At 47.6% G+C, this 24,717-nt stretch overlaps 2 protein-coding genes across 4 annotated transcripts; one reads left to right on the top strand and one right to left on the bottom strand.

Moving 5' to 3' along the window:
• LOC147652822 (uncharacterized) lies at nucleotides 1-23,540 on the top strand. Its single transcript, XM_086888015.1, has 11 exons — nucleotides 1-720; nucleotides 1,506-1,632; nucleotides 2,267-2,377; nucleotides 10,248-10,348; nucleotides 17,440-20,000; nucleotides 20,095-20,258; nucleotides 20,342-20,421; nucleotides 20,499-21,680; nucleotides 21,775-21,938; nucleotides 22,022-22,100; nucleotides 22,178-23,540. Exon 1 carries the CDS (start codon nucleotides 177-179, stop codon nucleotides 672-674), a length of 498 nt encoding a protein of 165 aa, XP_086744141.1. The 5' UTR covers nucleotides 1-176; the 3' UTR covers nucleotides 675-720; nucleotides 1,506-1,632; nucleotides 2,267-2,377; nucleotides 10,248-10,348; nucleotides 17,440-20,000; nucleotides 20,095-20,258; nucleotides 20,342-20,421; nucleotides 20,499-21,680; nucleotides 21,775-21,938; nucleotides 22,022-22,100; nucleotides 22,178-23,540.
• On the bottom strand, nucleotides 671-4,708 carry LOC111921994 (uncharacterized). Of its 3 annotated transcripts, none has more exons than XM_086888014.1 (3): nucleotides 4,477-4,708; nucleotides 4,082-4,242; nucleotides 671-718 (listed from the first exon to the last, which is right to left on the bottom strand). In XM_086888014.1, exons 1-2 carry the CDS (start codon nucleotides 4,643-4,645, stop codon nucleotides 4,109-4,111), a joined length of 303 nt encoding a protein of 100 aa, XP_086744140.1. In that variant the 5' UTR covers nucleotides 4,646-4,708; the 3' UTR covers nucleotides 671-718; nucleotides 4,082-4,108. The 3 variants fall into 3 exon arrangements, with proteins under 3 accessions (XP_086744140.1, XP_086744138.1, XP_086744139.1); XM_086888012.1 differs by lacking the exon at nucleotides 671-718 and adding an exon at nucleotides 2,416-2,501; XM_086888013.1 differs by lacking the exon at nucleotides 671-718 and having other exon boundaries at nucleotides 3,948-4,242.
• Nucleotides 23,541-24,717: the final 1,177 nt, after the last annotated feature.

Genomic DNA, 24,717 nt, shown 5'->3' with positions numbered 1-24,717 from the left:
TGCCATCATCCTCGCCCCGGGAAAGGCGGCGGAAAATCGGGCGGAGTGCTCGGAATCGGTCGGCGTCGGCAGGTTTTTCGTTCACACAAGTTAGACGTGCTGAGAGCAGCGGGGGCCTTAATTGTGCCATAACAAAGCTGGCCGCTCAGCCGGAAGTGGCTTCAGCCACAACAAAGATGGTGGCGAGGAAGGGCGGAAGTGATGTCATGACACACACAGGATGGCTGCCCGGTCGTGGCTGGCTTGACCTTCCAAGGATGGCGGCCAAAAAGGCGGGAAAATGGAAGGACCCTGGGCAGTGGGTGCATGCTTTCGACTGCCTGACAAACACCCCGGCGCCGACGCCGCTCCGGTGCAATTTTCCATGGCTTTTCTGGCCGTGCGGACCCGGGCTGTGCGCTCGGCAGTGCCCGGGCCAGGCGCGAGCCGGTCGGGCACCGACAGGCAGCGGTGAAGACGCCTCTCTCTGCCGGGGTCCTTGCCGCGGCCGTGTTCTGGGGCTTCTGGCACTCGTGACGACCCGTACGTTGCTGCCGCTCCTCTCGCTCCGTTCTCTCCCCCACGGCCCGGGGAAATGGCGGAAACCCCAATGGCATCGGGACCGAACGGTCGCTTCCCGGGCCTGGGACCGAAGCAGCCCGAGGAGGCGGCTGCTCTGTGTGCCGGAACAGTGAGAGCGGCGGGTGGGGCGGGGGCAGGTTAGCAACCGAGTATATACCTGTAAGTATAAAGATGATCACAATAGATATTAAAAAATATTGAAGATAAAGGGGCTGCTTGGTTTTTATTTAGTTAGAGGCAGGGCTTTTAAATAAATAAGAAAAATACAAATAAATAAAATATTTAAAGAATGAATATATAAAGGTATAGAGAAATATATATATATAGACATATATATATATATGTAGGTGTAAAAATAAGTAATAGCAATATATACATATATATTGATTTATAATCTATAATATGATTTCTGTACGTATAGATGGTAATATGATATCTTTTAGGATATGTTATGTGTTATGTATATCAACAAGGTATATAAATATGATAAAAATTATATATTAAAATATTTTTAAATACCGTTTAAGATAAAGGGACTGTTTGGTTTTTATTAGGTTAGCTTCGGGGCTTTTAAATAAATACAACAAAAATAAAAACATAGAAATGTATATTAAATATATAAAGATATAGACATACGTGCAACCAGAAAAGTAAAGATATATAAGTAATGCCAATATATACAAACAGATTTATATTTAATATATATTATTTATATTTATTTAATATATGTATTATATATATAATAAATATATATCATTAAAATGTATATAATATATTTAATATATAATAACATACGTATACATGTTAAAATAATATATTTTGATACTTTATATATTGCTTGTCATATATAAATGAATATAGTATATAAATTTAAACATGTGTGGTGGAAATAGATGTTAATTTGGTTTTTTTAAATTTTCATTGTTTTGATATGTTTCTCGGAGGCAATCCTCCCCTTGCAACTGCTGACAGCACTGAAAACCTGTGTGCTTCGTGGTGTCTATTGCCCAGCTGTCTACAATTCCATTGTGTTTGGTGCATTAAGTCACACCCAGCTGTGTGGGATGGCAGGTGAGCACATTGCCCGACCCTTTTAGCTTTTCTGGCTCATGCACAACTTCCTTTCCTTTTGGATATGGAAAACAGGGAAGAGAGGGTAGTGTGACATTAGCACTAATTTCTAGCAGATTTTTAACTGCCCCTGATGCTCGTTCATCTTTGCAGTGTGGGTTTTCATGCTGACAAATCCTCTGCTTTGCCTTCTGCTCACAGTCAGCTGGGCCCTTTATTGAACAGATTTATCTGCTACAAGGCTACGCAGAAGGATGGAAAGGAGGAACACAGGGGGAAAAAAAATAGATTCAAGGCCGTGCATTGATCATCTGATGTACTCTAGAGACAAACGTGGCTATCAGGGGTAAAATGGAGCAGCCCTTCTGGCCTTTTCAGTTGTATTCAGAGAGATGTTTGTCTTCTGTGAATATCTGGGTGCTTGGAGTTCACTCTGATTTCAACAAGCCCATCAATAATAAAACATTGTATTGATAGAACAAGATCTACTTCTGTGAAGTTGTGGCTCCACAGAAAAGCGGCATAAAGAAGGTAGCTGGTTTATTTGTATGATATGTAGCTTTTTTAGGATGTTTTGTTCTTTATATGGCGTTAATTCCAAATACAAGCCTGTGAACTTTGTGTTCCCCTTTAGGGGCTGGTTCTGGGGTAATGAGGAAACACAAGGCCTAAACACCTCTGGCTTGTCTGTCCAAGGATCTGCCTCAATTGTGGCTTCCATCCTTCTGAAGAACTCTTCAGCACAGTGAGTTACCTTCTATAACTATTCATTGTTGTATTGTTGTTGTGAGACCTCATTGCTGGGTGAGAGGACCAGGGGAAATGAAAGGCTGTATGCCACTGTTACTTCATCACTGAATTCTTGCACTCTGTTAAAATCAAAACAAAAGGGATTTACACTGTTAGAAACACTTAACTGTAAGTTAAGGTAAAGGTCACAGTGCTAAAATGTAAGAGCAGATAGCGTTGAGCTCTTTTCTATTCCCTCTCCGGCAGCTTTTGTGACTCCTGCCTCCAAGGTATCATCAGATATCCTCTAGATCTTGCAGTAGAAGAGATGCTGAACCATCAGCTGTTCCATATTCTACACCATGTGTCTTTTTACCATGCTCCTCTGAGAAGCATCTCTCCCTTCTCTGTTTCTTTGCAGACAAAAAGGGAGAAATTGGGATTGCCTTTGTTCTTTTGCCTGTTAATAAAATGGCCGCTTGTGGCTGTGTGCAGCGGCAACTGCATCACAGAATCTTAGAGGGGATTATTCACAGGTTAAGGAAATAATTCCTTTTTTTTGTCACTGCTGCACTGAATTTCATAGGCGTGTCTGTGGCTTGATGCCTAAGATATTTAGAGCAGGTTTTATTCTTACAGGGCTTTTGCACACTAAAGTGTGTGCCCAGGTTTTGTTTCCAAAAGTGAGGTATAGTGCTGGGTGTTTAATTTGGTATGTTACTTGTTCTGTTGTGTAAATAACTGCAGCTCCCTCCCTGTGCCTGTGTATTGCAGGGGCAAGCGAGCGCTGGTTCTAAAGGTGGTGATAATTAGGAATAAGCTGTTTAAGCTTGGATAAATGTTTAGAAATCATTGATTAGATATTGCTGTGTAAAATGCTCGCTTGCGGTGAGAGACTTCTCCAGGGTCAAGCTGTTCAGGTATAAGCAATTTATTATAAGGGTAAAGAGAGGGGACACCTCTGTCCACCACCAGCCTCGGCATCCACGTGGTCCAGGGGAGGGGGGAGAGCAGGGAGAGCAGGGGAGGAGAGGTTGGAAAAGGGGAGGGAGGGAGTAAGAGCAACAGAGGGAGAGCGGGGGAAACCAGGGAGGCTTAGGAGAGGGGGGAGACAAGAGAGGGGTAAGAGGGGAAAAACCAAGAGGGTAAGAGTAAGAGAGGGAAAGAGTGGAAGAGGTAAGAGAGGGGGAGAGGGGAGCTGAGAGAGGAGTAAAGGGGTAAGAGAGAAGAGCCAAGAGGTACGAGAGAGGTTAAGAGGTACGAGAGAGGTTAAGAGAGAGAGGTTTAAGAGTGAAAAGCTAAGAGAGCAAAGTTCTTGTCACAATCCAATGTATCTTTTTCTACAGTGAATATTCTAATTCCCAGTATCCAATCACTATGAGATACACCCACTAAAGACTTTACATACAGTGTTGCATTTGAGGCTCTACAAGCTTTACAAGTTCTTTCCTTGCTTCTTGGCCTTTGGGCTTTCTGTCAGCAGAAGGGCATTGTTTTATCAGCAGGGATTTTCCTTTAGCTGGCTTGGCTATTGTTCTCTGGTCATATAGTAACCAGTACTCTGTATCTTATGACTCAAAGCAGGCTTTCATTTCTACTTCGATTCTAGCCTTCTTTTTTCAGAATGTTCTGCCAAACAATCACATTCATAAGGTTTCTCTGTTTCACCCTCCTCAACAGGCAGCGAGTTGTGCTGCGCTCTGATAATTCCATACTCAACCTGTTCCTCATTTCTTAAAGGTTCACTTCAGCCTTGAATCAGCAGGTCCCTAGGTCCTGCTTCCACAGGATCATCTGGGCCCAGCACCAGAGAAAAGGACTCGTGCCACTCCCGGTCTTCGTTGGACACGATCTCCACCTTAAACATGATGTGGGCCACACCTGACAACAGTTCAGAGACACGGGGGTTACTGTGCAAGTCAGAGCCTCAGCCACCACGTCACCAGCTCGGCTCCCTTCGGCTCTGCTGGCACCAAGGGCAGAGTTTGCAGGGAGGGGAAGAAGCAAAGACGTGACTGAGAACATTCAGTCAGCATCTCAGTCCCCCCCTGCCCCGAGAGGAGGCAGATCCCTGTGAGCTCCCAAGGCCCTCTCCCATCCCTTCTCCTGCCTGACCTTCTTCCCTCCCTCCTGCACCACGAAGAGGGGGCTGGTGCCGTCGGAGACGGTGAGGGTGAAGCGGTCCCTGAGCGCGCTGCCGCCGCGGTGCCTGTAGCTGCCGCGCTTCTGGTAGATGTGAAGTCATCCATGGTGAAGGTGGTGGCCTGCAGAGGACGCTGCCCATGGCCGCTGCGTTCCATAAGCCCGTGCCGGGGCGGCTGCACCACCCCGAACGTCAGGGACTCCACCTGTGCCCGGACATGGAGGGGCAAAGCTGGGGACACGACCTCAGGACACTGCCCTTCCAGCTCAGGAGGCCCGGACAGGGATTCTGGCCAGGCCGCTCCCCTGCGTTGGTGTTCCCAACACAAGGGTTAGCACAGAACATTCCTGGTTCCCCCTAAGCCCCGCCCTGTCCTTGTCCCTCTCCCAAGGGATTTTGTTTTGTAGGTGTCTCCCTATAAAACAAGGCACATCCTACTGAATTCCTGCTTCAGCTGGTCTGAGACAGCTCCCACCCACCCCTGTGCCTGCTCCACGAACACAAGAGCAGCCCCCAGTCCTGCAGCCATTCTGGGCAGCGTGTCCCTTGCCACTTCTGCCAGGGCAAAAACCTTGGGGGCAGGATTTTGGCTCAGGCAGCCAGATCTCTTGCTGCAGGGGAAACAGCAGTGAGATAGAGCCAGTGTTAGACAGCTCAGCCTCTGGCCAGACCCAGGAAGAAGAGGAAGTGCCATTTCCATCCATGCTGAGCATAAATTCAGCGTTAAGTCTTTAAACACAAGCCCAGATGTGCAGCACAAGAGGGGAGCAAGGAGGCTGGGGGTGGTCCTGCCTTACCTCTGTGTCAGCATCTGTCGCTTTGAGCTCAAACTCCGTGATGGTTTTTCTCACCCCTTCCTGAACTGTCATCCCAAAGATTTGCACGATGGGCAAGGAGTCATCCACGGGGTTTATGGTGATGTCAAATGTCTGGCTCACCTCGGACAGGAAGAAAAGCTTCCCTTGCCGAATTCAGCCTTCCAAGAGTGTGACTTCATCGCAAGAGCACAGCGATCCCCAGTTTGGGTCTCTTCATTTCAGCCTTGTCTGAGCTGCTAAGCCCAGATCACTTCTTTATCCCTCCCCACTCATTAATTCTCCCTCTTTCTGTGATATTTACGGACATCCACTTTCCCTCCCTCTCTCACTCAGTTTTGCCCCTCTCCCTCTATGTGCAGCTAGACTTCTTCTCTTTCAGGAAGCAGGAAAAAGGCATTTCTCCAGGGGCTAGCTGTCGTCACTACGCTGTCAGTGCACTGGATCAAAGCCGAGCTCCAGCAACAGTTGGCAAGCAGCTGAAAACCAGGCACCCAGCTCTTGGTGAGCCCACAGGGCAGGTGGCTCCCTGTTCCCTGCACAGGCCTTCCTCCCTCCCTGACCTGAGCGATGTGGGAAATCCCACAGCAGGAGAAGGAGGAACAGCCACATCTGCCCACTCAGGCAAAAGTCAGGCTGGGACTGACCTCGTTTGTCCCATCAGACACAGAAAAGGTGAAGGCATCCGTGTGCTTTTCCTCCTCACTGGTGTGGACGTACTGGATGCTGCCAGAGGCCAAGTCTGCCTGGCTGAAGGAACTAATTCTTGTCCCTGGAAAATGAACAACAGGGAGGAAATGTGCAGCAGAAAGAGCAAGGCAGGGAAAAACTACAGGAAGCAGGACATATTTAGGCATGAAGACTCGGTTTTGGCTGGTTCTGATCCAAGGCAGGCTGCCCCGTGAACCCTCAGCTGAGCCAGGGATTTAGCTGGCACAGAGCCTCCTAAAATTTCCTTCTCAAAAAGAAGTCCAGACTTCTTTTCATCTCCTCCTGTTGGGAGTGGGCCTCCTGGGGCAGAGAAGCTGGGAGAAAAACTGTCCATGTAACACTTGGATTGTCGCTGCTGGGCAGGACTAAGCCAACCGTGGCATCACTGGGGATGAACCGAAGGCCTCCTGGCCTCACAGCAGTTTTCCAAAATGCCTTCCAAGGATCTCTTCTCTCTGCCCTTCCTTATACCCCTGCATTTAGTACCCAGTCCCATTTTCAGCACTGATTTATAGTGACATCTTTACAGCCCATTAGGTGTGACACAGCCACAGAAAGGTACCTGACAAGCATTTTAAAAAACACTTGAGCATTTTTAAATCTCTTTGCTGCGTTCAACAGTTTTTACTGCTGCTGTCAACCAACATCCTGACAAGAAGTTTGACACCAATATATCACACTAAATGGCTGCTGACAAGTGCTGGCCACACTACAGAAGACACCAGGATCTGATTTAAATAAACGAGCCACAATGGAATGATCAGCTAATATTTCCTCAGAGCTCATCAGCTGGAAAGGTTTGGGTTCTCTTTTGAACACTTCAGTACTCTCTCCTTAGGCTTAGGTCATTTGAATCATTACAGCTACTTCTCAGTCTGTGACTCGGTAGCCTTATTGGTTCCTCACAGACATGAAAAAGCAGAGAAATCAGAATCATCATCAGATTTTAAATAACAGGAGGAATAAAGCCCTTAATTCAAGTCTCCAAAGTACAAGATTCGCTGGTTAGTTTGCAATTTAGACAAAGATACTGCAAGTTTTTAATTTACTCTCACAGCATGGAGTAGTTTGCTTATTATAACTCATTCACTATTCCTGCCCTTTCAACATGTTTTTGTGAGAAGATGAGGCAAACCACACACCCAAACTGAGCTGTACAGGGACCGTCTGCATCTTGAAAACACAGAGCAGATATTTCCGCTTTCATCTCACGTTAACGAGAAATCTAAAGCTAAGAAGAAATACAACCTTAGATGAATATAATAAAATCAGAAGAGCGTATTTTATGACACCGCAGATCAAGATTAATTCATCAGGGAGAGGCAGCACACTCACACAGTCAGCAGAATAACAGCAGGGTGGAGCTGCTCCCACTCCAAGGCAAGAGCCTGCAAGGCCCATCCTTTGGGGACTCGTCTTTTGTGTGAAGGCACATTGTCTAGCAGAGGAAGAGGTTGGTACCTGGTGGAGCAGGGCCAAGATTCCATTTTCCCCAGGCAGCTCCCCCTGCATGCTGTAGCGCTGGCCAGGACTGGGAGAGGAGGGGGAGTGTGTTCAGCACTGCTGCTGGAACGGAGTGGCCCTCTCAGGAGGATCCTGGTTGCTTCAGGGACTTGCTTTTCAACTGGTTTGTGTCCACAAAGCAAAGGCATGCAGAAGGCAGCACCATCACCCCAGCCCTGCAGTCAGGAGTCCATCAGCTTTCCCCACAGTGAATGTGGTTAAGGTCTCCTTAACCAAAGGAAAACTCAGCACCACTACAGATGTACAGAACATGTTCTTGGTCAGGGTTCTAGATTATGGTTCTAGGTCAGGGTTCTAGGTCATGGCTCTAGGTCAGGGTTCTAGGTCATGGTTCTAGGTCAGGGTTCTAGATTATGGTTCTAGGTCAGGGTTCTAGGTCATGGTTCTAGGTCAGGGTTCTAGATTATGGTTCTAGGTCAGGGTTCTAGGTCATGGTTCTAGGTCAGGGTTCTAGGTCATAGTTCTAGGTCAGGGTTCTAGGTCATGGTTCTAGATTATGGTTCTAGGTCAGGGTTCTAGGTTATGGTTCTAGGTCAGGGTTCTAGGTCAGGGTTCTAGATCATGGTTCTAGGTCACGGTTCTAGGTCAGGGTTCTAGGTCATGGTTCTAGATTATGGTTCTAGGTCATGGTTCTAGATTATGGTTCTAGGTCAGGGTTCTAGGTCACAGTTCTAGGTCAGGGTTCTAGGTCATGGTTCTAGATTATGGTTCTAGGTCATGGTTCTAGATTATGGTTCTAGGTCAGGGTTCTAGGTCATGTTCTAGGTCAGGGTTCTAGATTATGGTTCTAGGTCAGGGTTCTAGGTCAGGGTTCTAGGTTATGGTTCTAGGTCAGGGTTCTAGGTCATGTTCTAGGTCAGGGTTCTAGGTGGCCAATCACTGCCGCCCTTTGAATCCAGGAGCGGTCTCGCCAAGCTCAGCCTGCTGAGTCGTGGCCCGTTCCCGCTCCCCCGTTTTGCTGGGGTGCCGCTCCGGCCGCTGTCGCTTTGGGAGCCGGCAGAGCCGAGCTGCCGCAGCCCCGAGAGGTGCTGCTGGGTCCCGGGAAGGGTGGGCGGGGGCTCCCCGTTCAGGTCCCGGCCGTAACTTCGCCCAAAGAAACGGGGAGAAGGGGGGGAGCGGGCGGGATCGCGGGAGCGAGGCCTGAGGGGACAGCGGGGGGTCGCGGAGACGAGCGCGGCGGGAACGGGCGGGCTGGGATTGGCGGGCCCGGCGCTGCCTCGGGCTGTGATTGGCTGGGCTGGCCGGTGTGGGCTATAAATAGTGTGAGCTGGAGGGGTGCGGGCCTTAGTTCGGCGGCGAGCGGTGGAGAGGCGGGCGGTAGCGGGAGGTGCGCGGGCGCGATCCAGGGAGCGCCGGTGCGCCAGGACGGGAGCCCTGCGCTCGCTGATCCGGGGAGCGCCGGTGAGGTCGGGTGCCATGCCCGCGTCTGCTGGGGCCAGCATCTGGGGGCCGGCGGTGTCCTGGGGCGGCGGGGCTGGTCGTGGCCAATTCTTTCTGCCACGTCCTGGGCTTTTCGGGCGGCCGGAGGCGGGTGCGGGGTCTGGAGTGGCACAGGGAGATGAGCTGTTGTTTCTGCGGGACAGAGAGGATCTGTTTTGTAGTTTCTGGATCGAAGATAATGTTTAAAATATCGAGAATAAAGCTGGGTTTTTTAGTTTTTATTATTTTAGTTTGATTTTATTTAAAATAATAACGATTTTCTTTATTACGTTGCTTTGTTTTGCTTGTTTTATTAAAATAATAAAATTATTATTAATTATAATTACTTTTAACAAGATATATTGTTATCCTTATATGTATTAGTTTAACTAAGTATTAATAAATAATGATTAAATATTATCTACTATTATTAAATACTATTTGTTAATCATTATTTAATTCAATATTTATTATTTATTAGTTTGTTATTTACTAATTATTTAATACTATTAAATAATAAATATTTATTAATAATTATTTAATTAAATATTTATTATTTATTAGTTAGCTAATATTTATTAGTTATTATTTATTGATTATTAATTAAATATTAAATAAATATAAATTATTAATTAGTAAAATATTGATTATTTACTAGTTCATTATTATTTATGATTTAATTATTAATTAAATGTTATTTATTAATTAATTCTTAAAATTAATTACTTTAGGGGCTTTTTTGCTGGATAGCTGATGTTAATTCAGTAGAGATTGTGGGGCTGGGGCTGAAACACCCATTGTGGGACCAGTGGAGACATAAAGCCCCAGAGTGTGGAATAAAGACCTTGGCACTTGAATCATGCCTAAACCAATGTGGGGCAATGGAAATACTGAGGCTGGAGCTGGATAAATGCCATGGGGGAAGGGGATGGAGCTGCAGCTCAGGGCCTGCAGGAGGTGCCTGGGGGATTAGCAGCCCCTGTCTGCTGGTACCAAGGAGAGTCTGAGGGTCTGGGGGCTGGGAGGGCCCAAGGGCACCTTTTGGGATGGGGGAGCAGGGGCCCAATGGCTATTCCCAGCCCCTGGTAATGCCTGGGGGGGGTGAGGGGGGGCCTTTGGGCAAGTGCTGGGCTGAGACCCAGGGGGAGGGGGAAGGTACCTGTTGGGCTAGAGGCCTCAAGTGTCCCCAAAGTTGGGCTCCCATTAGGGTGGGTAGGACAGTATCTAGAGACATTGAAGTGATAGTAATAACTGACTTGTGGCCTGATCAACAGCCCTGGGTTGCAGTGAGAAGCGGGAGCAACTTTCAGCCACCAGAAGTGGGAAGCTGAGGAGCAGGAACTCAGGAAGCAGAGCTGGAGCAGACAGAAACATGGTAGGGTTTAGGGTAAAACTGTTGTGGGGCTGGGATAAGGAATATGGAGCTGGGATGCGAACTGCGTGGCTGGAGCTGAAATCAGTGTAAGGGCGGGGATAGGGCCTTGCAGAGCTGTTCCTCCAGTAAGGATGGTCAGGTTGGGGCTGGAATGTGGGTTCAAGAGCTAAGCTCAAACCACAGAGAGCTAGAGCTAAAACAGAGATCCTGCCTGGAGAGCCAGAAAGCAGCATGATGTGGCACTGCTGGGAAGATGAGGAGGCAGAAGGATAGCACAAGAGCTGGCAGTCAAATAAAGCTTGTGGGACTGAAGCTGAAGTCACTGGGGCTGGGATGGGGACTGCTGCAAACACTGTTCTGAGGGGATAGTGACTGTACATGTGGGAAGCAAGCATAGAATGGTACACAACGGGGCAGGCTGTAAATACAGTAAAGATTGCTTTGGGGTTGGGATGGGGTTGGAGTGGCATTTCTCGGCCTTAAGGTGAAACCTCAGAGCTGGAACCAAGAACAAAAATCCTTTGTCTCAACCTGGAGCAGCTTCACCTAGCAGAGCGGAGGGAAAAGGAAGTGGATGTGGAGCTGGAAGAAGAGAGCTTGCAGTGAAATAAAGCTCGTGGGCCAAGAGCTGAAATCACTGGGGCAGGGAAGGGATCACTAGGGCTGGAGCTATAATCACTGGGGCTGGGATAGAGACTGATAGTGGTATTGACACGGCTGGGTGAGATAACTGTGGTAGCATTCATATGCTGAAATCACTGTAGGTCAGTAATATTGATGTTGGGGCAGGGTCAAAGGGCTGAGGTCAAGTGCAAAAGGTCAGGGGTCAATGGTTAAATTGGAAAGTCAGGGATTCAAACTTCAAGGGTCACATGTGAATGGTCAGTGTTCAAAGATCAAGAGTAAAGGGTCCCAGGTGCAATGTTATGGGTTAATTTTCCAAGGTTATGTGGTTCAAGGTCAATTATCAGGGAATCAAACTTCAGAGAGCTAAAGTCAAGAGTCAAAGGTCAAAATTCAGAGGTTAAGAGTAAAAGGTCAATGGGAGGTTGCCAGGGATTTGCAGGGAAGAGGAGTATTTATAAACTTTATCCATATTTCCCTGTAATTCTGGGTGTTTGGATTTCATTTGTGCTCGTCAGGATAAGCCATAAACAAGCCCCTGAACTCTGCATCCATGCGTCAAGCACTTCCACAGAAAGGCAAATCAGCAGTGATTCTAGAGGAAAAATTAGAGGTGATGGCTTATGATCCATGGGGAATTACATTGGGAATTGTGAAACTCAAACACATGGACTTGTGGAGGTGGAATTCCATTTTCAGCCTTGGGCACCAGGAGGAGAAGTGTCCTGATCCATAGCAAGGAAAGCCTGGTGCCCCAGTGTGTCAGGTGCAGACAATGTCCTGTCCAGGGAATGAGCGACAAGTCCCTTCTGCCCCTCCCCTCACCCGTAGGATGGCAACAGCACAAACTGAACTGTGAGGTTGATGAGCTCTCAGAGCAGCCCCAGGTGTGAGCAGTTATGGTAAAGAATGGGTGGGTCCTGCCCGGGGCTATTTTAGGGGGAGGGTTTCTGTCACTTCGCTTGAGCATGGAGTGTGGAGCAGTTGGAGCAGAGGGATTTTTGGTGAGCTCCTGGGGGGTATTTCATGGAATAATACTGGGAGTGTCTCATAGGATCTGGGAGAACAGCTGGATACACCTGGACATGGAGCATTGTTTAAAGCAGCATCTGAGCCAAGTAAGCCTGTGCGGGTTCGCAGGGATTTGCAAAAGGGATTTTCCCTTTTGATTTCATTTTGCTGTTTGCTCCCCAATTCCCCCCGGAAGAAATGGGTATTATGAGGACAAAAGGGGGGCATAAATTGAGGGAAGAAACTCCTGTTATTATCTATTTTTACACTGGGGGGGAGTCCACCTGTGAAAAATGAAGTTCACTCCTGTAAAATTTTAAAAATGTTTAATAAAGACAATAAGAGACATAAAGTAAAGCAAAGAGATATGGCCGGGTGCCTTGGCGCGCTGCCAAGAGCACACCTGGTATCTCAGGAGTGTCCTTTTTATCCCATCCTTGCTGCGAGAGGTTAATGCATATTCAAGCATGTCCCCTCCCTGGTTCCACCTTCTTGGATCATATTTTTTTTCAATTTTATTTTCTGTTGGTCAGCATAATTTTTGCTGGTCTAGCTGGTCAGCATTATTTCGGAGTTTTTGGTTTCCTTTCTGCTGCAGATGGTCACTTGTTGATAAGAGTCCAGGCCCCTTATACTTCCTCAGAGAGCAGATGGGCTTCATATCTTTCCCCCTTGCCAACGTCCTGGTACCGGCTTTTTGGTAACAGTTTGCTCTCCATTTCCTGCTGCTGATAACAGCCTGTTTTCCACAGCTTGATCCTCCCATTGTCTTGCCTGTTGGAGTTATCTTGCCTTCTCCAGATGAGACATATCCTTACCATTCAGAATTCCTATCTAAGCCTATAACTTGCTAAGAGAGAAAAGAATATAGTGAAAGCATATAATATATTTATCAGAATAATTGTGGAAAGCCAATATTTACAACATGAATTCACAACACACCTATGATTTAAAGGGTGCTGATTGGAGGAAAACCTGCCTTTTCCAGGGTGTTAGGGGTATCAGTGAACAGTGAATCCCCATGTTCCATTTTAAATGGAAGGGGGGAAATATTGTTGCTATTTTATGGGTTTGACTTGAGGGGAACCCCCCACTTTCCATCATCCTGAGGTTTAAATTGAGAAGGAAGCCTTATAGTCACTACTTTTTAAGGGTCTGATTGAGTGTTCCCCTTTTCCTATCATTTGAGAGATTTCAATCAAGGGAAAAACAACTTTTTACTTTTAGGGGATTAAATTGAAGGGGGGGGAGCACTCATTTATTTGCTATCGTGTTGGTTTAAAAAGGCACGAACACCCCCCCCCCCCCCCCCCCGTTGCCTCAGTTTCCGGGGTTCAATTGACAGAAACACCGGCTTTTCCAGCAGGGGTCACATGGAGCCGTGGCGCTGCTTTTGAGAGCGATTCTGACCCCTTACAGCCCTGCACGGCAGCGCTTCTGGCATTCCCTGGGGAATTTGGCGGCTGGGCAGCCCCCGAGGAGTGACAGAGCCGTGCTGAGGCCGGGCGGGCAGGCGGGAGCCGCGGCGCGGAGCTGTGTCTGTCCCGGCTGCTCTGTCCGCTCCGGGCGCGGGGCTCGGGCACCGCTGGGGCCCCTTCGGGCCGGTCCCGGTGCCGCTGGGCGGGCCGGGCTCTCCCGGGGCCGGAGCTGCCCCCGCCCGCCGGAGGAGCCGCTTTCCGGCCGGGAGCGCGGGGCCGCCCCCGGGTGCCGAGTGCCGCCGCTGCCGGGGCTCGCGTGGCTCCCCCGGTCCCCCCGCACCTGGAGCGGCGCCAGCCCGGGAGCGAGTCCCGGCGGGGGCCACTGGGGAACACTTGTGGCTTGTCAGCTTCCGAGTGCGCTGGCAAAAGCCGCTGGGAGGAGGGGAGGGGGAAAAGCCCGACCTGCCGGGCTTTTTGTCTCGGGGCTTTGTCGATATTGCTCTTTAGCCGAGCTGTGCCTTTAAATAACGATGTGGTGCCTTCTAGAAACTGTGTCCAATACCTTTTGTACCCTTGCAGGAGGGCTTCGAGCTCAGGTTTTTCCATTGCCGAGTTAACTGCAGGTCCGAGCTGGCAGCGTCCCGTGCATATGGGGTGCGTGAATCTGTTTGTGATGTTCATTTCCCCTGGATGCAGAGCTGGGCTTTTCGGGCAGACTGTATTTCTCAAGCCTCGGGGTTTATTTAAGCCTTGCACGCGATTTTCTGGAGACGCGGGCCGAGTGAGAACTTTGTCTTGGTGCTGTACTGGGGAATGGAATGCAGGGGGTCCCCGCAATATCCCCGTGGAAGCTGGAATGTCCGAGGGAATGGATGTGACAATTCTCGGGGCTGAACCTGGCTCCCAGCGCTCTGCAGCGTAGGATGCGAGAGAGCAGGGCCGGGGGACAGCAGGGTAGGGACAGCGAGGGGCTTCGTGCTCTGGGTTTGGTGTTGATGTTTCCAGAGCCAGAGCAGGTTGATTTGGTTCAGGTGCACTGGAACAGGATCCAAACCTTGGAAAGGTCTGAGATCAATTGGGAGGAAATGTTTTAAAATGAATGTGTTTCTTGATAGAAATCAGGTTTCAGTTAGTTTTTTAATAGATTTTAAAGGAAATTTTTTTTTGAGGAAAAGTGAAAAAAATGTTTATTTTAATAAGTAGGGCGTAGGAAGAAGAATGAATAACATTAGATAGTTTATTTGTTGTGGAGTAGAGATCAGGAGGTTTAGAAGGTTTTGTGTTTTTTTCACGTGTGTTTGGGATGTGGCGTGGGTCTTTTTGAGCCGTGGGGTGTTTTGGTGGTAGCTTGGGTTTTGGGATTGGAGTAAAGTTGAACAGTTTTAGAAGAAGTTACTATGGTTTTGGCAATTATTTTGTATTCACTAATCAATGATGTCAGGAAAATTAATCCACAAACACCAGAGGTTTATGTCCAAAAAGGAGACAGAGGAGTCCTTTTACTTTATTCGAATAAAGGGAGAGGCCATGGGGCATTCCCCTGGGGTTTCTCAAATTTTCGGAGGGCCGGCTGCTTGTCCCTTCTCCCTTTCCCCATAGGCTGAGGTACTTGAGAGGTACAGGCTTCCCGGAATGCCTGACACCTGGGGTACCTTTCCCCCCACCACGCATAATCCCTTCTTAATTCTTAGCTTTTGTGGAATTCATGATACTCTTTCAGTGCCTCTTTGATCTTTTAGTGGAATCCATCCCATTGTTTCTGTTGTCTCTCACTGATAGCTGCATCTTATCAGCAGACCCACAGCTTGTTTGTAAAGACAAACCCGTCATTCCTCTCTATGAGAAGTTATTTTCAAAAAAGTACAAAATGGATTTTTTGTTGTCTCGGTTAAACAATAGAGCTGAGAGAGAATTTGGGGTAGACTGCATTAGTATTGTATACAGATTGTACGTTAAAAGTTTTTTTTTTCTTTGTTAGTTTTGAAGTTACAGAATTTGCTTAAGCATAAAGCAGATGGTGGGGATATAATATAATGTAATTTTAGGACAGCTTGATTTTTATTGTATATCTTTGGCTTAATGGTCAAATTATTTTTTACTTTTAGATATACTTTTATAGAGATACAGGTAAATATAAATAGTGGTAGTAATATTGAGTAAGCAGAGTTATTTATGTGGTTTTTATTCAATATTAGTTTTTGTGGTGGCACATAGTGTGTTGTTTCATTTTTTTGTGTTCACTACGTGAAATTTGGTTTTTGAATAAAGATGATTTTTATGAATGGGTTGGTTTGTATTTTAGGTAGAACCAATTAAAATAGATTTTGATATGTATTATTTGGTTTTGTTTATTGTATGTACGGGTTCAGATTGGGTAGGGTTTGTTTGGTTAGCTGAGTTTTGGGTGTTAATTAGGCGGCTTTTGTTAGATGCAGTTTTTAATTTTTGGCAGTTTTTTGAGTGGTTTTAAGGTGATTTTTAGTAATTGATTGTATCTTTTTTTTGGTTTGTAGTTGGTGTATAATAATGTATATGTTCTATTTATTTAATGTTGTGTTTTTTAGTTTAGGTGTTGATGATAAGTTTGGATTCCTTTCTGTTGTGGTGTTTCTTATTAGCTTCATTTCTGGGGACACAGGCATTTATATGGTGGCTTTTTATAGGTATATTTTTGGGGGTGGTGTTTTTTAACTTGTTGTAGTTTAGGTTGGTTTTTTGTTTTTAATTAGTTATTAAAATTTTTTATAGAGTCTTGGTAATTATTCAGGTATTACTATAAATGTAGAGCTTTGGGGTTTTTTTACTAATGTCTAGGGTTAGTTGAATGGCTTTGAGTTCAGTGACTTGGTTTGATTTTTTTTTTTAATAGTTGGTGTTGTCAGGAAAATTACTCCACGAACACCAGAGGTTTATATCCACAAAGGAGACAGAGGAGTCCTTTTACTTTATTCAAATAAAGGGAGAGGCCATGGGGCATTCCCCTGGGGTTTCTCAAATTTTTGGAGGGCACAGCCTCCTTTTTTATCCTAATTCCCGGCCGCTTGTCCCTTCTCCCTTTCCCCATAGGCTGAGGTACTTGACAGGTACAGACTGCCCGGAACGCCTGACACCTGGGGTACCTTTTCCCCCTCCACCCCCAATGCATAATCCCTTCTTAACTTTTATGGAACTCATAGTGTTCTTTCAGTGCCTCTTTGATCTTCTACTGGAATTCATCCCATTGTTTCTGTCGTCTGTCACTGATAGCTACATCTTATCAACTGACCCACAGCTTGTTTGTAAAGACAAGCTCATCATTCCTTTCAGTGTGATGTGTGGAGTTCAATAGGGTTGCTTTTTATTTATGTTTAACTTTGCTGATGTGATAAGAACTGTTAGTGAAAGAGCATAGCATCTGTTTTTGCTGGTGGTTGTATGGCGTGGCTTTTGTTTGTTACCTGTTTTGGGTTTTTTTTTGTTAGTGAGATTAAACTTTATTTTGGGGTTAATTTGTGATTATTTTAAAGATTTTAGTGCAATTTAGGTTTTTGATTTGGGGGTGCTGTGATGAGACTGCTTTATTTGTTTTATGTGGTATTGGTGGTGTGGATAGAGGGAATACTTGTTTTTAAAATTTATTTTAGTATTGTTAGTTGAAGTGTTAGGATGCATTGTGTTTCAGTGTTGAATCTTTTTGAGGTGGTTTGGATTTTTTCTAGGTTAAGATTTTTTTCCCTTGGCTGGTTCTATTGATCATATGGGTGGGAATTTGATGCTGTTTGTTTTTTTGTTTTTGTTTTTTTTTTTAGGAATTGGATTTTTGCAGTACACCCGGAAGAATTTACTTTATTTCAAAACATACTAGTTTAATCACATAAAGATTCCCATATTAACTCGTCAGTCTTTTAGATTCTTTTTCTCATTTAGGTTTTCCAGAATTTACTGTTGATTTAGCAATCAAGCAGGGATGGCACTTCGTTCTTGAAAAGATGGCTATGGAAAAACCTGTGTCTAACAACATGTGCCTGACAGAGGGCAATGATTTTGCTGTTATTACAGGGCCAAATACGAGTGGCAAATCAACTTTGGCATGGAACTGCTGAAGGAGAGGAGTTTCTGGTGGGCTCCCAGTGGCATCTGATGGAGTGACGGTGAGAGCATCTCATAGGGTCTGGGGGAGCACGTGGATGCAACTGGACGTGGAGCACTGCTTAAAGGAGGTGGTGATGGACAAAGCTTTTTGCCAGGAAGCAGCACCTGAACAGCTGAGCCAGTGTGGAGTTGCAGGGGTGACCTTTCCCCTTTTGATTTAATCTTGACAGTCCCTCCCTGGTGCCCTCAATCTGTCACAAGAATTCCAAAAATAAAAAGGCTGAGTGAACAGTGAAAAGAAGGGGTATAGGTAAGGTGGAGTTCAGGTGTACCCCACCCCAAACCCTAAACAGCAGCCCTCACAGCGCTCCCGTTTCCTTGAGACAGCTGCAGGCAGGAACCCTAAAGCAGCAGAGTGCCAGAACCCACGAGAGGTGCAGGCAGTTCCCTGGTGCTAGGGCCAGCCAGGAAGAGATAGTGGGGGGACGATCCGCAGGGTTGGGGAAACAGGGGGTTTCCCGCCCCGCCCCACCCTGGGCTCTCTGTCCCTCCGCAGCCGGGGATTGCTCCCACCCCTCCTCGAGGCGGCGGTTGGTAAGGCTTCGTGCCTGGCCTCCGCAAAGAGTTCGGCTCTGTCAGCCTCTGCCCTGTCTCAGGGCCAAACTTAGGTAGGGTAGGGAGCAACTGTGGATTGCCTGGTCCGGGCTAAGGGACATCTCTTGGGGCCTATGGATAAGGAGCATCCCCGGTTGCAAGCGTAGGGTTGTAAGTTTGTAGGGTTCAGCGGGGCAGCTTGGCAGTGACACGGAGAGGCTGAGGGAGGGCTTCAGAGGTCAAGGGCTCGAGGGCTGGAGACAAACAGAGAAAATAAAAGGGGTATAGGTTGGGATATAAGGTAGAGTACAGGACTATTCAAACCCTAAACAGCAGCCCTAACAGCGCTCCCGTTTCCTTGAGACAGCTGCAGGCAGGAACCCGAAAGCAGCAGAGTGCCAGAACCCCCGAGAGGTGCAGGCAGTTCCCTGGTGCTAGGGCCAGCCAGGAAGCGATAGTGAGTGCTCGGGCCTACTGCTGTCGTATAAGCTGGGGTTTCTATCCTTGGGGTACCCTGGGCTCCCTGGCCCTCACTGACTGGAGAGTCTTCCTCCCCTCCTTGAGGTGGTGGTCATTTGGCTGTCAGCCAATACTGCTGTGAAGCAAGCCTCTGCCTCCCTGTGGGGTGAAGTGTGCAGCCCATGAACCTGGGCATTCTCTAGAGAAGGTAAGTGCTGGGTTTTCACAGATGTGCCACTAAGATCCTGCATTGATATTTGGTCTTCTTGGTTGTAGCTGACCAGGAGACGACATCCTGGCAATGGCAGGAGCTTCCCAGATGGCGAGGAGGCCTTCCTTCACGCCCCATGTGGATCCACCCCACCAAGCATCTGAGAGCTGAGTCGAAGGCTACCACCCTCAGAGGGGGGATGAAAGCGGGGTGCCGGGTCGGGGCTCGTGACCTGGGATTTTTGAGTCAGCTTTGGGGACGGGGAGGTCCAGGCTGTGGCCCCTTAGGCCACACGGTGGGAGAGCCTCACTTTTGTTCACAGTGCTGAGGTGTGCAGGACAGAGCAGCCTCGGGGCGTGGCGTGTCACTTGTCTGTCGTGCCTTCTGTGTCTTTTGTGCCTCTTGTGTTGTACGTGCCTTGCCCTATCTCTTCTGGGGGCTTACCAGAAACCCCAGCATCACTTATAGCATCTCCAATCTCTGGGCTCCTCGGCTCGGCTGCTCTCAGAGGCCTTGGAATCGCATCTCTTTTGAAAAGCATCCGATCGGATGTCTTTTAGACCTCTTGTTCCGAGCTGTGTCAACAGCCGTGCGCCGCGAGGATCCATTGTTGCGGCTTAGGACTTGAAGAAACGCAAAGATAGGTAGGGGACTGCGGCCATAAGATTCTTGGGCCTCCGTCTTGGCGGTTCCTGGAGTTTGCCATTCCATCAGCATCTTCTTCCTCCCGGGTTCTGTGAGCTTCATCAGCTCGCCTTCATTCTCACCCGGCTCATCTCGTTCCGCATTCTCTCAGTCCTTGCGGCCGTCCTTGTGGCCCAGAGTTTTGTTTCCCCATTGTGTCCCCTCGTCTGTTGTCTGGTGTGTCACGGGTGTCTGGGTGTAGTTGCCCCGGAGCTGCTCTGCCCTGCTGCCCAGCCTGGCTGTAGGTGTACAAGGCCAAGTCCCAGGCCCCTGTAATTTGAACTTTGTGATGTAGGGTGTAGTTGGGGTCTAGAACATATTCCTCGATCAACACAAGATGTCTGGAGCTGTGAAGTTACCCTGCAGCACTTTGACTTTTGTCTCAGCTCTCTTTCAGATGCGGATGGATGAAATCAGTGGAAGAGCGCCCCATCCAGGGTAAGGGGGTTCCCCCGAGAAGGTAAGTCAGTGTTTGTCTTATCAGGGCAACTGGAACCGGTCCCTGTGTTACAGGTCTCCTCTTTGTCTTTATTTTTAGGAAATAGAGCTAGCTAGCAGCAGTCAAGGTGAAACGGGCAAGGTGAGCGTTGACCGGTGGAGGGAGGCTGTTGTTATCGCTGGGCTCTCAGTTTCTGGTGCAACGCCAAGCGTCCCTCCTTGTTTGCGTGCTTTAGGCGGTCCAGTCGCGTTTCGTCGAGACCCCGTCGCCAGCCGGCCGGCACGCCTGCTTCGCCGCTCCCGTGAGCCCTGCGGAAGCGTCACAGGGACCGCGTGACGGAGCCTTTTCCACGTAAAGGGGCCTTGTGGCTGGCCTTCAGGAAGGGGCCGAGGGCTTCCCGTGAGTTGGGGATGTCGGGGGGAGGAGCGAGGGCCTGTTCAAGTCTCAGCAACGCCGCATCACTTTTTCTTCTCTTAACTCAGGCGTGCCCTGTGCTGATGGCGTCCAGCACCCGGCATGTCCGTAGCATGTGGCCTCAGGACACAGCCATTCATAGGAGACCGTGAGTAGCGGAATTGTCGGGTTTTGGCCGACGCCCTGCACAGATCAGCTGCTGATTTTCTGTTTTATTTTTTGTAGCTGACCTGGAGATGATATCCTGGAGATGGCAGGAACTTTCTGGATGGCGAGGCGGCCTTCCTTGGCGCTCCACATGGATCCTTCCCACCGGGCATTCGAGAGCATAGTCGATGACTGAGATCCGCAGAGTGGATGAAAGTTGGGACTCGTCGGGACTCGTGACCCGGGATATTTGAGTCAGCTTTGGGGACGGGGAGGTCCAGGCTGTGGCCCCTTAGGCCGCACGGTGGGAGAGCCTCACTTTTGTTCACAGTGCTGAGGTGTGCAGGACAGAGCAGCCTCGGGGTGCGTCGTTTCACTTGTCCGTCGTGCCTTCTGTGTCTTTTGTGCCTCTCGTGTTGTATGTGCCTTCCCTTATCCCTTCTGGGGGCTTACCAGAAACCCTGACGCCGTTCTTAACATCTCCAATCTCTGGGCTCCTCGGCTCGGCTGCTCTCAGAGGCCTTGGAATCGCGTCTCTTTTGAAAAACATCCGATCGGATGTCTTGTAGACGTCTTCTTCCGAGCTGTGTCAACAGCCGTGCGCCGCGAGGATCCATTGTTGCGGCTTAGGACTTGAAGAAACGCAAGGATAGGTAGGGGACTGCGGCCCTCAGGTTCTTGAGCATCTGTCTTGGCAGTTCCTGGAGTTAATTGTTCCATCAGCATCTTCTTCCTCCCGGGTTCTGTGAGCTTCATCAGCTCGCCTTCATTCTCACCCGGCTCATCTCGTTCCGCATTCTCTCAGTCCTTGCGGCCCAGAGTTTTGTTTCCCCATTGTGTCCCCTCGTCGGGTGTCTGGTGTGTCACGGGTGTCTGGGTGTAGTTGTCCCGGAGCTGCTCTGCCCTGCTGCCCAGCCTGGCTGTAGGTGTACAAGGCCAAGTCCCAGGCCCCTGTAATTTGAACTTTGTGATGTATGGTGTAGTTGGGGTCTAGAACATATTCCTCGATCAACCAAGATGTCTGGAGCTGTGAAGTTACCCTGCAGCACTTTGACTTTTGTCTCAGCTCTCTTTCAGATGCGGATGGATGAAATCAGTGGAAGAGCGCCCCATCCAGGGTAAGGGGGTTCCCCCGAGAAGGTAAGTCAGTGTTTGTCTTATCAGGGCAACTGGAACCGGTCCCTGTGTTACAGGTCTCCTCTTTGTCTTTATTTTTAGGAAATAGAGCCATCTAGCAGCAGTCAAGGTGAAACGGGCAAGGTGAGCGTTGACCGGTGGAGGGAGGCTGTTGTTATCGCTGGGCTCTCAGTTTCTGGTGCAACGCCAAGCGTCCCTTCTTGTTTGCGTGCTTTAGGCGGTCCAGTCGCGTTTCGTCGAGACCCCGTCGCCAGCCGGCCGGCACGCCTGCTTCGCCGCTCCCGTGAGCCCTGCGGAAGCGTCACAGGGACCGCGTGACGGAGCCTTTTCCACGTAAAGGGGCCTTGTGGCTGGCCTTCAGGAAGGGGCCGAGGGCTTCCCGTGAGTTGGGGATGTCGGGGGGAGGAGCGAGGGCCTGTTCAAGTCTCAGCAATGCCGCATCACTTTTTCTTCTCTTAACTCAGGCGTGCCCTGCGACGACGCTGCCTGGTCCCGGCGTGGCCGTATTGTGCGGCCTCAGGACACGGCCGTTCGCAGGAGACCGTGAGTAGCGGAATTGTCGGGTTTTGGCCGACGCCCTGCAAAGATCAGCTGCTGATTTTCTGTTTTATTTTTTGTAGCTGACGGAGAGACGACAGCCTGGCGATGGCAGGAACTTCCCGGATAGCCAGGTGGCCTTCCTTGGCTCTCCGTGTGGATCCTCCCCAGCAGGCATCCGAGAGCTGAGTCGAAGGCTACGACCCGCAGAGGGGATGAAAGTGGGGTGCCGGGTCGGGACTTGTGACCTGGGATATTTGAGTCAGCTTTGGGGACGGGGAGGTCCAGGCTGTGGCCCCTTAGGCCGCACGGTGGGAGAGCCTCACTTTTGTTCACAGTGCTGAGGTGTGCAGGACAGAGCAGCCTCGGGGCGTGGCGTGTCACTCGTCCATCGTGCCTTCTGTGTCTTTTGTGCCTCCTGTGTTGTATGTGCCTTCCCTTATCCCTTCTGGGGGCTTACCAGAAACCCCAGCGTCACTTATAGCATCTGCGATCTCTGGGCTCCTTGGCTCGGCTGCTCTCAGAGGCCTTGGAATCGCGTCTCTTTTGAAAAACATCCGATCGGATGTCTTGTAGATGTCTTCTTCCGAGCTGTGTCAACAGCCGTGCGCCGCGAGGATCCATTGTTGCGGCTTAGGACTTGAAGAAACGCAAAGATAGGTAGGGGACTGCGGCCCTCAGGTTCTTGAGCATCTGTCTTGGCAGTTCCTGGAGTTAATTGTTCCATCAGCATCTTCTTCCTCCCGGGTTCTGTGAGCTTCATCAGCTCGCCTTCATTCTCACCCGGCTCATCTCGTTCCGCATTCTCTCAGTCCTTGCGGCCGTCCTTGTGGCCCAGAGTTTTGTCTCCCCATTGTGTCCCCTCGTCTGTTGTCTGGTGTGTCACGGGTGTCTGGGTGTAGTTGCCCCGGAGCTGCTCTGCCCTGCTGCCCAGCCTGGCTGTAGGTGTAAAAGGCCAAGTCCCAGGCCCCTGTAATTTGAAATTTGTGACATAGGTTTTACTTTGGAATCTAGAGGCTTTTCCTAGATCAACACAAGATGTCTGCATCTGTGAAGTTATCCTGCAGTGCTTTGAGTTGTGTCTTAGCTTCCTAAGCATTTTATTATTTGCTGCCGAATGTGGGGTTCAGAAGAGTAAGGAAAACCCATGCTGATTATATTGTATTGGTGCTTACTGTGTGCTGGGATAAAGGACTTTGTAATGGTGTTACTTAAGTTCATGTCTCTCAGGGTGGAGGCCTTTATGTTGTTCTAGTCTCTGAGCTTTTTGGAGGTTTTAATGCCTTTCTTGTCCCTAAGTTTATTTTCTTATCCAAAAATAACTCCAATACTGTCCCTACTACATAACTTTCACAGTAAAAGAGAACAGATTACTATAGCTGTTATGCTAAGGTCAGTAATAATGATGGATAAAAACTTTATAAAAGTACTGAAATTTGTACCAAATAGCTTTAGTTTATTTTTTCTTTGGCCTACCCTACATCCCAATCCCAGTAACATGTTTTAAAAGTGTATTAGTAATTATACCCTGTTTATTAGAGGAGGAGCAAAAAAACCCCACTACACTCTTTTTACTAATAATTCATACCCCATCATAAAAGTAAAACAAAACACAAAAAGCTATATAAAACCTAACACAACCCAATCTGCTTAAAAAAACCTCAACAGCTTACTAAACTGAAAACCATTCAATGAGCCCTAAGCATTACTAAAAACAACCTAACCACATCTCTACCTTCTAATTCATAAATAATAATCAATGCTCTAGAAAAATAACTAAAGATTAACATTAACAATAAAAAAAATTAAACTACTAAAAAATAAGAAATCACTACAAAAACAAACTAACTGTAAAAATCCATCATATAATATATTCATATCCATCATATATATATTCATATCTCAAAAAATACAACTAATAAAAACCACCAAAGCAATAAACAGGTACATGCAACTACAAAAAGAAAAGATCAAAAATAAACTGCAATTAACCAAACAAAACCAAATTGTTCCTAACTCAATAATCTCATAATACCTTGAATCATCAAAATAAAAATACTATCTCCAAATAAACACAAAACCAAAAAATAAATTTAACCATAAACAATATTTTTCACATTAGCCATGAGTTTAAAACATACTACAATCAAATGAACCCCCTCTAAGAAACAATAATCCAAATAGAAATATAAGAAACCTAACAAATTAGCTACATTACTGTACCCCAAACATACATAAGCACTACATACTCACAATAATAAAAATACATCAATAAATAAAAAACTACCCTATACCTCATACTGCTACTCAAAACATCATCCTTAACCTTAAAAAACAAGCCCTTTAAAAACATAATGCCCCTAAAAAATTAAATCAAACCATAAAACTCATTTCAAAAACAACCTTATCAACACCTCAACTAAAAAACATAATATTCAGTAAATATACCATATCCCCTACCATGCACCAAGTACAAAAAAACAACCCAACAAAACTATTAAAAACCATTTTAAAAACATTAAATAAAAAAGTCTTTCAAATATTAAAAAACATCTAGCAAAAGCCACCTAATTCATTAACACCCCAAACTCCACCAAGCAAACTAACCCTACCCAATCTAAAC

The sequence above is a fragment of the Cyanistes caeruleus genome, chromosome 5 (assembly GCF_971803275.1).
Source record: "Cyanistes caeruleus chromosome 5, bCyaCae1.hap1.1, whole genome shotgun sequence".
NCBI lineage: Eukaryota > Metazoa > Chordata > Aves > Passeriformes > Paridae > Cyanistes > Cyanistes caeruleus.
Note: the sequence above shows the minus strand (reverse complement) of the source record. Positions and strands in the feature narration are given on the sequence as shown.